We start from the raw sequence: 13,006 nt of genomic DNA on the forward strand, positions 1-13,006 counted from the left end.
AAAGCTGGGCAAACCGGTTCGACTTTACATGTAAATAAAGAGAATAAAATGAATGATGCAGACACAAAGGAGAACGTTCTTTAGGCTGATTTTATTACCCAATCCCGGCTCACAGACAACGCAGCTCACAATGTTATCATTTATCAAACGTTTATTAGATATTTTAACTCAACCTTCCATTAAGAAGCCATATTTTAATTACAAACGTCGTAATAATGGAGACAGAAATTTAAAAAAGTTCCTACCTTTGATATTTTGGTCTGGAAAAATTTAAAAATAATGTCAAATCGTGACCAAAACTGTCAGATTACGTTTGTATTTCAAGTCAGATCAGGTCCTAGTGTTACTTGGAACAACCAACATGATTATTTGGGACTTCTCATCAACATTAATATCTAAAGCTTTTTTTCTGCAATGTCGTTGTAGCCCAAGGGTGTGCACCTTCTTGTTTCTACACTCACAGCTCCACTTACCATATAGAAGCACTTTGTAGTTCTACAATTACTGACTGTAGTCCATCTGTTTCTCTACCCTGTTCTTCAATGGTCAGGACCCCCACAGAGCAGGTATTATTTAGGTGGTGGATGATTCTCAGCACTGCAGTGACACTGACATGGTGGTGGTGTGTTAGTGTGTGTTGTGCTGGTATGAGTGGATCAGACACAGCAGCGCTGCTGGAGCTTTTAAACACCGTGTCCACTCACTGTCCACTCCTACCTAGTCGGTCCACCTTGTAGATGTAAAGTCAGAGACGATCGCTCATCTATTGCTGCTGTTTGAGTCGCTCATCTTCTAGACCTTCATCGGTGGTCACAGGACGCTGCCCACGGGGCGCTGTCGGCTGGATGTTTTTGGTTGGTGGACGATTCTCAGTCCAGCAGTGACGGTGAGGTGTTTAAAAACTCCAGCAGCGCTGCTGTGTCTGATCCACTCATACCAGCACAACACACACTAACACACCACCACCATGTCAGTGTCACTGCAGTGCTGAGAATGATCCACCACCTAAATAATACCTGCTCTGTGGGGGTCCTGACCATTGAAGAACAGGGTGACAGGAGGTAACGAAGCATGCAGAGAAACAGATGGACTACAGTCAGTAATTGTAGAACTACGAAGTTATGAGGTCCTCTCCTCCTTTGTGCTTCAATTTAGTCACGTCCAGTTCCCTTTCTTGGAGGCATCGCATGAAAATGAACGTTTGGATGGTTTGCCATTCCCAGCTCTGTGACCTGTTCAGTGAAGTGTTCTGGTATGAGTGTAGCAGGTGCAGCAGTGTTGTTGGGACTCTTTTTTGTTAATCTAGCATCTAATAAAACACAAAATGATGCACTACTAGGTCAGCAGGGTAAATGAGGTACAGTATGACCACTAAAAAAACGCTTCCATTGGTGATTTAAAGAATACAAACGTGACTCTGGTTGGTTGGAGCTGAACTGGCACATGGGCACTGGAAGTGGGTGAACACTGGTAATAATTCAGCACTTAAATGAAAACATGTTTGGCTGACATTATTCAGTTATTTAACATCCCAAAAAGATGCCACGGTTCCACGTACCTTCAAACCAGCCCTATTTATATGGTCCTAGAAGTCACTGGCTGTAGTCCAAGAAAATGAAATGACTGATATGTAAGCTAAGATTGAAGACAATATACAAAAGCAATGTGACAACGACTTCTAAGAATGCGCCAACCTTTAAGAACGTTACTGCATTTAACATGTCGCACAGAAATTCCTCGGCTGAAACGCTTGCCATTCTTTAAAATCCACAAACTAGACGTGAACCCGTATTCAAACCAGCCGTGGAGAAGTTGCCGTCGTCTCCGCAGGATCGTTCCGTGTGGGTGTGTCGCGCTCGAGTTGTCGTTGTAGCCCAAGGGCGTGCACTCTTATTTTCTCGTTCGGGATCCATTTGCATCGTTAGGTGTATTAGACCGCTGCGCCACCCGAACACCAGTTCAGAGGAAATCTGACCGAGCGGAAATTCAACGCTCGCTCGTGTTTAGAAAGTGTTACCAAACGGTGTTGCGATGCCGAATCGTGCAAGCCTGCGATTAGGACGGCGGCGTCGCAATACCAACCAACATTAAACTCTGGCCTGTTTAATCTGAAACCCCAACATCATGGTAAACGATATTAGGAGAAGCTTAGAGATGCTGGTTGCACCTCGATCGAGTCTTCGCAGCTTAAAGCCATGCTGACCTGAAACACTAATGCCTTTAATATACAAACAGCTGTGAGAACCTGTGAGATATCCTTCCAGCAACTTCTACAGGTTCTAAGACGAGCTGGTTTCGAAGCAACGTACTATGTATTTATTTGATTAATATACACCAATAAGCAATAACATTAAAACCACGTTTTATCAGCTCCACTTGCCGTATAGAGGCACTTTAGTTCTACAATTACTGACTGTAGTCCATCTGTTTCTCTACATGCTGTTCTTTAATGGTCAGGTGGTGGATGATTCTCAGCACTGCAGTGACACTGACATGGTGCTGGTATGAGTGGATCAGACACAGCAGCGCTGCTGGAGTTTTTAAATACCTCACTGTCACTGCTGGACTGAGAATCGTCCACCAACCAAAAACATCCAGCCAACAGCGCCCCGTGGGCAGCGTCCTGTGCCCACTGATGAAGGTCTAGAAGACGAGCGACTCAAACAGCAGCGATAGATGAGCGATCGTCTCTGACTTTACATCTACAAGGTGGACCGACTAGGTAGGAGCGTCTAATAGAGTGGACAGTGAGTGGACACGGTGTTTAAAACCCCCAGCAGCGCTGCTGTGTCTGATCCACTCATACCAGCACAACACACACTAACACACCACCACCACGTCAGTGTCACTGCAGTGCCGAGAATCATCCACCACCTAAATAATACCTGCTCTGTGGGGGTCCTGACTATCGAAGGACAGCATGCAGAGAAACAGATGGACTACAAAGTGCTTCTATATGGTAAGTGGAGCTGATAACATGGACAGCGAGTGGTTTTAATGTTACGGCTGATCAGTGCAGTGCAGCCAGGTCTCGATCGCTTCACTGCACGAGTTCAATCACCGATAACGTTTCTCCAATCAGAAGCTGAAGGTCAACGTTTTTATTGCGACGATATTTTGGCATCATAAATGAGAGTGAAGATTAAGCGATGCTTTTGACATCAAGTTTCAAAGGAACAAAAAGGAACAGAAAAACAGCATTACTTCTGGTTGGAATAGATTTATTTGATCTGTCTGTAAACAAGGTGGTTAAATTCATGGCATTTTCCACGCAAATCGAGGTGTGTGTGTGTGTGTGTGTGTGTGCGTGTATTAAGCTGGTCAGGATTCTCATAGTCAGAAAACAGGAGAAATGAAAGAAAGGAGCAAAATGAACGCGAGTCGTTGACATGTTTCACTTTAATCTGTACATATTCCACAAGCCCTGGAGAGTTTAGAAATTTGATGCCCGATATCCCAATGAAGGTGCCATTCAAGAATCGACTCCTTACAAGGCGGAGGGGTTTGTTTTCTCTCTGTTTTTTTTCTTTTCTTTTCAAATCCATCTCACAGTAGCAACAGATCAGATCTACATTATGGCACAGGATACACTGCTTTTTTCCTTTATGATTAAAGTTTACAATACAACAGACTAGTGGTCTCTTTTTTTTTTCTTCTTCTTTAACTAATACCACCATTAACCAGAAAATTTAGTGTACACAGTTTACATCAGTGTCCGGCTGCTTCTTTTTTGCCTATTTAATGAAATATTTGTACCGTGCGGACAGTTAATACATTGCAGTTGAATAGAGCACAAATGATTTGTTGCTTGAAATTATTAACAGGATTAACAGAGACAAAAGGGGTTAAATATATAAAGTTAACAATAAGACTGCCATTTCATCTATTCGAGACACTCGGAAGGAAAGAAAAAAAACAAACAAACACACAATTCAGGTAGTTCCCATAATTCCCCACCCCTTAGACATTCATGCCGTTATAATGAATTAGAGGTTAGTGTTACGCTGCGTATTGAAGTGTTTCATTTAGTGTTCTAGGGTCAACAGATAAAGCTAGCAGTCAATCCTTCAGTGATTTCTGTTAATCCTCCAAAAAGCAAAACAAACAAAAAAAAAAAGAATTGGTCCTACCGGAGATAAATGACTGGACACAAAACCAGTTATGGGAGGGTAGTGCTTTAAAAATACAAAAATCACTAGAACTGGCAAATAAGTTGCTATATTAGCGGTGGAATGTCCTTAAGAGTCCAGAAGTGATTTTATAAACCTTGTTGTAAATGACCTGCCAACACATTCAAGGAAAAAAAAAGAAAAAAAAGAAAAGTAATAAACCAACATTACATCAAGGACTTACAACACCACATCCGAATACAACAGCAAAAAAGCGCTGGGCGTTGGATTAAAACATTGGCTCACGTGTATACAGACATGGGCGAACTTCATGTAGTGTGGTTCAGCTTCGTAACTGGGTCTCATTTTCATGGTGTATGGTAGTTAGGTATTTGGTGGGATTTATAATGATATCGAGCTAAAAAAAGATATGCATGCACTTTAACCCTCCTGGCCATGCTGGAAAATTAAATTCACTAGGGAAGACCGACAGCTCAGCAAGGCTTGGAGCACTCGAGAGGCGCCGACGGACCCGCTAGACGAGCGCCTCGGGAAAACTGGACAGTGACGCTCCGTGATGCAAATTTGAAACGTCCAATCGGTGAACGCTATATGTACAGTACTGCGTTTTTAAGCCTTCGTAAAATGAACATGCTTGTTTTGTGGCACTGTGAGGAATCGCTAAATAAAAAGAGGGGATGAGGGGAGGGTGCACACGAAAAAAAAAACAGGATGGAAAATTAAAGAGGGACGGGGTACACGACGATGCATCCGTTAGGTATTTGTAGTGCTGTGAAGACAAAAGGGGGAGGGAGAAAGGGATGATGGGATGTTACAGTGAGTTGCTGTGTGGGTGGATGGATGGATGGATGGATGGAAAGGGGGGCTGCTTCAGTATCCAACTTTCCTCAGGTACTCAGCCATGCTAAATGCTTTCTTGTTGAGCTGTCCTCCATGGGTACCTTCTTTTCCCATGACTAAAACCAATACTGGAGTACATAAAAGGGGGAAAGAAAAAAAAAAAATAGACAAATGAACAATTTGGGAAATAAAAGAAAGGAAAGAAAAAGTCTTTCCCCCCGTAATACGGGGACATTATAAGATCTTACCACCATTCTTCTCATTAAAGACATTATAACTGCGTGAAGGAGAAAGCTTAAACAGCAAACCCTCTTCTTTCTGTCCCTCAAAATTGAAACTAAGTGAGCGTTAATTATGTTAGAACCCCGAATCCCTCAAGTATTTTGCCATTGAGTATGCCTTCTTATTCAATCCGCCTCCATGGACCCCTTCTTTGCCCATTACAAGAACCAAGACTGAAAGAGAAGAAGAAGAGATAGAAACAAAGGGAAAGAAGTTGAGAAGTGCTGCTGCTGCTGGTTAGGAAAAAGGAAAAATAATACAAATCAAGAGAAAGGAAGAGAAACAATGTGCAGTGCAGTGCAGTACCCACATGCTCATGCCTGCGATCACATCAAGCAACCCAGAAAAGGAAGTGATTCGACGTTTGAAACCTGACCACGACGTTTATTTTTACGCCCAATACCGGAGAAATGTAAAGATCCGTTCCAGCGAAACGACTCCCTATCGTCGATATTAAAAACAACAGGGCGATTCTTCAACGCTCGCAGCAGGACGTCTGGATGGGAAGTGCACATTAATTCGAAAGAGCTGGCTTCAGAAGTACTGGTGCTCCCGGACGTTCACGTTAAGGCATCTAGCCGGACTGGCATTAGGTTAAGAGCCGCTAATCCCATTTCTGGCTCCTTTTATGGATCAGTCCGAGTGGAGAATTTGATTCTACGCCATGTGAGGCCTTCTAAAATCAACTGATAAGGACTATTTGGGGAATAGGATATCGCTTTAATCGACCGGGCTCTGACTTTTAATGGCATCTTATCTTAGTGATCCCTAAATAGGGGGAAGGGCACGACGGTATATGATAAATATATAGCATATGGCGTAAATCATATGCATATGGCACACTACGGTTCTACTACAAATTAGGCGTGAAAGGTCCTGTTAGATCCGAAGTTTAGCCAATTGTGCCAAGGAACATCTCAACCTCCTTGATCAAACGTTTATTACATTAAGACTTATTTCATATAAACGTAGGTTTTAGGATCTACCTCCTTTTGTTATATCTCATTTATGTATTTCAGTAAGACCCCACTCTTGGTGAACCAGAGTTTAAGACGTCTAAAGTGATTTAAGAAGCGGAACGTTACACTCATTTCTGAAAAAACCTATAAATTAGCCTTATTATTGCGGTATATTCATTAATCTAAACACTGGAAAGATGCCGGTTACGTGCCCGTTTCGGAAAGAAAGTGGCCCCTCGCATGCATAGCAGTGACGGTTCTTTAGGCGATAGAAGGGGAAGATCAGCGAAAAGGAGGACAGAATGGCCTTGTAGCCCACCGTGAAACCATACCTTGTTAGAAAGAGGACCACACAGGCAGACTGAAAACTGGGGGGACTTAAAATCGTCTTCAAGATGACGATATTTCCAGGACCATACGCTGCTCCGAAACCTCTTACACGGCAAGACTCGGGACCGAGACCCTTATTCGTCTGAAGCAGCCGATTTGTCTAATTGCAACCATGTCAATGATGCAAATGCAAGCCAGGTGAAGTTCAGTTTCTCTTTTTAAGGCTTGTGGAGCACTTAGAAGGTACGTGGTCAAGCCAAACGAACGACTAAACCCAGTTAGGCTGGATGATGAAAGCTGGTGTGTGAAACAGTAAGAGCCAAGAGCACCCGAGTTCGGGGTGGGGGGCTCCGGAATTTAGAAGGCACATACTGGAGGGTCGCATTAGAAAGGGCACCTGAAGTAAATACTGTGCCAAATTAAATATGTGGAGGAATGAGCTCTGAGGTGCCTCTTAATACAGGGCAGCCAAAAGCAATCCTTCATTCCTAAATAATCAAGATTGCAAATATTGCTTTGGCCTATAATATAAGCCTACACAACGACTCGGACTAAACTATATCAGGCTGCATGAATTCACCCACATAATGAGTCTAACACGGAGTAAAGTCCGTTAGCCAGCCATATACATCAACACTCAATTGACTTAAATGTCTGTGGTATTTACAAAAGGCCTGATTGGTGCATTTCAGAGCAGGCACATCGATTAGATGATCGATTAGCTTGCAGGGTCACAAACGTATCATTTAGTCCTGAAAATATGGCACTCTTGTAAGATTTACCTGTCATATCGCATACCAAACATTCATCTCACTGCACGGCACTGCAGGCAACACGAGTGCACTTCATCCGTCCCCCCCGATTTAACACGTACAAATCAAGGGAGGATGCGTTTCACCGACAGCCTCAGAGAAGCGCCGACTCGTTAATTATCGGAAAACGGGCAATTACAGGCGCTTCTCCGAGGTCGTCGGGTCCTGTGCATCCGAAAGTTACTTTCTCCCTTTCCCACATGTAAATCTGGGGTCATTTGCAAATACCCAAAAAGATTTACCTTTGCCAGCTCTGCCTACGGAAACGTTGTACGTCGGCTCGCCTCCTTGACTCTTCGTCCTGATGTCCATAGTCCAGTCTCCATCGACCTGCAGGCTGTCTCTGATTACAGAGCACTTCTTTTTGCCTAGGGTCAGCCCGTTGGTGAAGAAGGCCTCGCGGTCTTTGCCCACCATGATGTCGATTTCGTCGGCCTGTAACGGAGGACGGGGATTTGAATTCCGGTCGCGTCATCTCAGGATAACGCAATTTATTCTACACAGCAGGTATACAGATGCAAAAATATCCAACAAAACACTGTCACACTAACTTTTAAAATTCATTTGACTCCTGATACAATAATGTGCCTGATCACTGTACATCAGAAGAACAGTAAAACAGGTTTGGCATTTTAACGGTCTCATCGAATGACATGTGAAACCAGGGAGGCATGGAATATTCAAACAGGCAACACATTTCACAAAAACAAACTTCAGCTTTCAGATTTTTTTTATACTGACTTTTCTTTTAGTCTTCTTTTAAGTAGCACAGCAAGATTAAATTAATTTAATTGCTTTTCATTCATTTTGCAAGGGCTGTGAGATTCAGAAAGTCTCATTACATATTAGTGTTTTTCAAAAATTAATAACCCTAATCTAATAAAAATGTAGAGAACAAGTCTGCAGGTTGAATGGGTATTCAGTTCCATCACCCTTCAGATTTTTAAACACACTTAAATACAATTTTACAACGGGCTTTTGCATTATTCCTAAACTTGGCAAGTAATCGAGCTTGGCATCAGCACAGTATAGCTTCCTAAAAAACCTGTTTCCTGATCAAGCTGGTACATGCACTTCCAAGAAAAAAGAAATCTTTGCATCTACTGCATGTCTAGGAGAGAAAAAAACCACCGCAATAAAGAAACACGTTTGTTAATGTTGCTTATTTATTCATGAAATTATCCGGCTATGCCTAATTGCTACAGGACTAAATTTAAAAAGCTGTTAAATTTAAGCTGTTTCTTTAATTGCTGACATTTTTATTCGTGTAAATCTGCACGTTTAAACTTTAAAGTCAAAGTGTGAATAAACGGGGAGACAGGTCGCCATCTTTGAGACTGCTGTAAGGCGTTCCTGTAGAGAGGAGGGGGGAAAAAGAGGCTCAATCCCAAATCCATTTGAAGCCACGAACTAGGGCACTAGGTAAGCTCGGAACCAGATGTGGTGTGCCCCACGAAGGGCGCTATGCTTGATGGAATTTGGGACCGAGCCAGGAAAGAAAAGGCCCTGGCACACCGAGCTTCCTTCCAGCATGGCCTACGCCTAAACCAGCTTATCTTCAGCATGATTAAGGGTGGGGGGGGGGAAAGAAATCCTGGTCTGGATCTCGGTGCAGCACTAAAGATTGGGCATGATGTAAAAACGTTACGTTTCAGAACACAGTTACACGGCGTTATTATGTATTTAAGGCACGTTCTTGTTCACCTAGTCTTCGTTTCTGATTAATGCAGATGGAACGCTTTAGAGATGGAACTTGGTATATACAGAACAGCCATGCTAAACACGTGCTGTACTTCAGTATGATCCCACAAATACTACCACTGCTGCACTTGACGTCCATTCCAATGATTGACTAAGCCAGTTTAAGGCCTAAATAAGGTCAAGTGTGTTTAATAGGAGTTTGTATAGGCAAATAAGGTGTATGTACTTATGTTTTTGTATGTAAATGCAAACCAGTGTGAGCAGACTGCTAAATTTGGTGTACTCATGTAGAAGCACTAAGTCTCAACATGATTGAACAAGTCTGTATTTTAGCCTTTTTATTCACACATTTAAAGCTTTAATTTTATACACTTTCATATTTAGAAGTACCATTAGAAATTAAATGTCTTCCAACGTTTTAGAATCACATTAAAGCATTGCACTGTTAACACACATCTGAATTTGGCTTACTGTGACAATTCTATTTTGACAAATCGATTTCATGACATCTGTGAAAGCAAACTTTATTTTACGAACGTATTAATGTGTCACAGAAGCATAAACAGTGTTAGTAGATTATTATTTAAGAATTACGTGTAACCTAATAGTAAGGTCAGTCTTTGACACATTAAGAAGAGGTGAAATAAATACAAATAATTCATATATGACTTGAATATATGATCTGAAACCACAGGAGAAACAGAATACTAATTATTTTCCTTATTCTTTTATAATGGATAGTGGTTTACAGCTTTAATCTGTATTATGCGCATTCCTCTGCATTCTTTGTACTGGTATAATAGAACACAGTTCAAATTATGTAATTATTTTGTTTAAAATGGTATAAAACTTGAGCATGAATCTGTTTTAGTGTTTTAAAGCAGATCGCATTTGCTTTGCAGGCATTCAACTTCCAGTCAAAAGATTGATTGAGCCAGACTCGGGCCTAGATCCGGCTAGCTATTCATTGTCTACACAATTTGAGAACGATTCCTAATTCAAAATACATTCCTAAAAGTGAACAGATTTACAGAAAGAGCGAAACTAATCGAGACGATTGTTTTATCTGTTGTGTTTGATATATTCCACAATAGCGCGTGCGGTCTGTCGGTACATGACTAGCATGTTAGCTAGCCGTAACGTGGCCGCGCTAACCCCATTCAGACAAAAGACAAAATATTCTCCCGTCCTACCTAAGCCAATATAGATGCTTACAGAAGACAGAAAGGATTAAAAAAATATAAACATATAAAGCCCACCGTAATCCCGCTGAAAGTGCCACCTTCTGAAGATGCCCACACGTATTTGGCGTCCGAGTAGCCGACAATGGCGGAATCCTGGCAGCTGCCGTCCGCCATCAGGTTATCCACGTAGCTCTGCCAAGACATGTTTTACTGCGATTTCTAAACAACACACAGGATTCCTAAATACTCTTTAGACGGAATTAAAGTTGAAAAGTGCTACAGGTGTAAAAGCGTGCGCTGCAAAGCGGTTTCCAAATCGGCTGTTTCTGAGGCGGACCGAGAAAGAAAAGCCGCTGTGAACCGACAGAGACAGCGCCTTGGGTGTAGTCCGTGCTGTAAGATCCCTCCGCGCAGGACGCAGCACGCTGCCTCACTCGTTTTTATCGTCACCGGGCGGTCAGCGCACAACTAGTCCCCGTTTTGAATCTAATTTTGATCGTTTAGAAATTAAAAATGACCACACTTTCTGTCAGATTTTCTCTTAGAATCGCGCTCTGAATTAAATAAAATATGACTGAACTGTTTTTACGATTTAAGTTCAGGCTTTGATAGATGGTGTGAATGATATGGCAGATCACATCGCCGAGATGTTATCACGATACACAAGTACATCAAGTACATTACTTATACCGATATTTCAATTTGCCAAAAATGCTTCAATAAAATAAGATCTGTACATTAGCATGGAGTTTCTTTTTCTTTATTCAGCAGGAACAATAATATATGAAACAAATTGCACTAATTAAAATTGCACTAATTAGGGCCAGTGATAGCTCAGTGGTTAAGGTACTGCACTAGTAAACAGAAGGTTGCCGGTTCAAGCCCTGCCACCACCAAGTTGCCACTGTTGGGTCCCTGAGCAAGGCCCTTAACCCTCAATTGCTCATTGTGTTCCGCTCACTGTGTAAGTCGCTTTGGATAAAAGCGTCTGCTGAAAATGTAATTAAATGTAAATGTAAATGTAAATTATAAATCATATTATATCAGCCCACACTGTGTCCTCACAAACATTAATGATTAGAGCCAATTAAGGGCTGATTACAGACAATGCATGCAATTGTTTATTTATTATTAATGTATTTATTAGAATTTTAACGTCATGTTTAACACTCTTGGTTACATTCATGACAGAAACGATAGAAACGATTACACAAGTTTAATATCAAACACAGTGATGGACAATTTTGTATCTCCAATTCACCTCGCTTGCATGTTCTTGGACCGTTGAAGGAAACCGGAGCTTCCGGAGGAAACCCACACAGACTTGGGGAGAACATGCAACCTCTACACAGAAAGGACCCGGACCGCCCCACCTGGGAATCGAACCCAGGACCACTGAGCCACCGTGCCGCCCTGCAAGCAATTGTAAAAACCATAAGGGCCAAATACGGTCAGACCTCAGGTATGGCATCTTCTGGATCATCACCAGGCAGCCTGGAGCCGTTTTGTTGTCTTTGTGTGGAATCTAAATGTAAAACCCATATGGGTACTGCATGGGCTAGCCCTCATTTGTATACCATCTTGGGGGTTATCAACAGAGAGCCCAGAGTTAGTCAAAGTGAAGTGAGGGCTGTTTTAAGGGGCCCAACACTAAGGGGCCCAATACTAAGGGGTCCAACACTAAGGGGCCAACCATTCACTCATTTTATTTATACTTTTACATTTGTAAAGACAAAAATTCCATTATTTACGTTTACATTTTCGACATTTAGCAGACGCCGTTATCCAAAGCGACTTACACTACAGCATACAGGCTGAGCAGTCAAGGGTCAAGGGCCCAACAGCAGCAACCTGGCAGTGATGGGGATTAAACCAGCGACCCCCTGATTACCAGTCCAGAAGACATGATAAGGACATGGTGGAGACAATAGTAAGACAGTCCATCTATACAAACATCACATGAGCAGCAGTATCACAAGTCCTTGCTCATTATCAGGACGTTATAAAGGTTGCCACTGTGTCAAAGCAGATTATTTAAAATAGTTGTTGGATGATGTCCTACACCAGCACTGTTCCCAATCCCCAAACATTTTCATTTCCAGTCTAACTATATATACACAAAGATGCAAATGTCAGGATTAGTGGCTACTCTGTGACCACAATACCACTCCTGTTTTCTCTAAGAGGAAACAACATGTACAAAAACATTTTCTATACTTTTACTGTAACTAACCCGGTCTGATAAAAGTAAGGAACAGGGAAGAAAACGTTTAAGTATGTTATGAAAGAATGCTATCAGCTGAGAAGGATATCTGCTGAGTATCTGATTTTTCCAAAATCTGGTGGAGAGCTATCCCCAATGAGCTGCTGTAGCAGGGATGGACGGGACCAACTACATAATAATGATCATGATTTTGAATACATCAGGTTTTCGCAGACGAAACCCAGGTTTTTACTGGCATCGTAAGTGCCTTTAGTTCGAATCAAGGGTACAGGAACCAGGTAAAAATGGGATCAGTATTCAAATCAGTTTAATGTGTCCACACATCAAGAACTCTAAATAAATAGATCTTTAATAGTTTCATGCTAAAAGTAGTTTTGCAATTTCTTTATTTGTATTGTGGAAATAAGGGTTGTTGAAGCGTCCCAGATGACGTAATTTTGGTCTTCCAATGTCCAACTCTCTCCTACATCCCTGGTACTGTTGTTTTGTACACAAGTATACACTGATCAACCATAACATTAAAACCACCTCCTTGTTTCTACAC

General features: G+C 41.9%; 1 protein-coding gene across 2 annotated transcripts; it reads right to left on the reverse strand.

Moving 5' to 3' along the window:
* Window positions 1-3,204: 3,204 nt before the first annotated feature.
* pfn2a (profilin 2a) lies at window positions 3,205-10,634 on the reverse strand. 2 transcript variants are annotated; one of them, XM_062993738.1, is made up of 3 exons: window positions 10,314-10,633; window positions 7,596-7,788; window positions 3,205-5,098 (listed from the first exon to the last, which is right to left on the reverse strand). In XM_062993738.1, exons 1-3 carry the CDS (start codon window positions 10,440-10,442, stop codon window positions 5,001-5,003), a joined length of 420 nt encoding a protein of 139 aa, XP_062849808.1. In that variant the 5' UTR covers window positions 10,443-10,633; the 3' UTR covers window positions 3,205-5,000. The 2 variants fall into 2 exon arrangements, with proteins under 2 accessions (XP_062849808.1, XP_062849809.1); XM_062993739.1 differs by lacking the exon at window positions 3,205-5,098 and adding an exon at window positions 5,105-5,425 and having other exon boundaries at window positions 10,314-10,634.
* Between the last annotated feature and the right edge of the window lie 2,372 nt (window positions 10,635-13,006).

This window comes from Trichomycterus rosablanca, chromosome 4 (assembly GCF_030014385.1).
Source record: "Trichomycterus rosablanca isolate fTriRos1 chromosome 4, fTriRos1.hap1, whole genome shotgun sequence".
NCBI classification, from domain to species: Eukaryota; Metazoa; Chordata; class Actinopteri; order Siluriformes; family Trichomycteridae; genus Trichomycterus; species Trichomycterus rosablanca.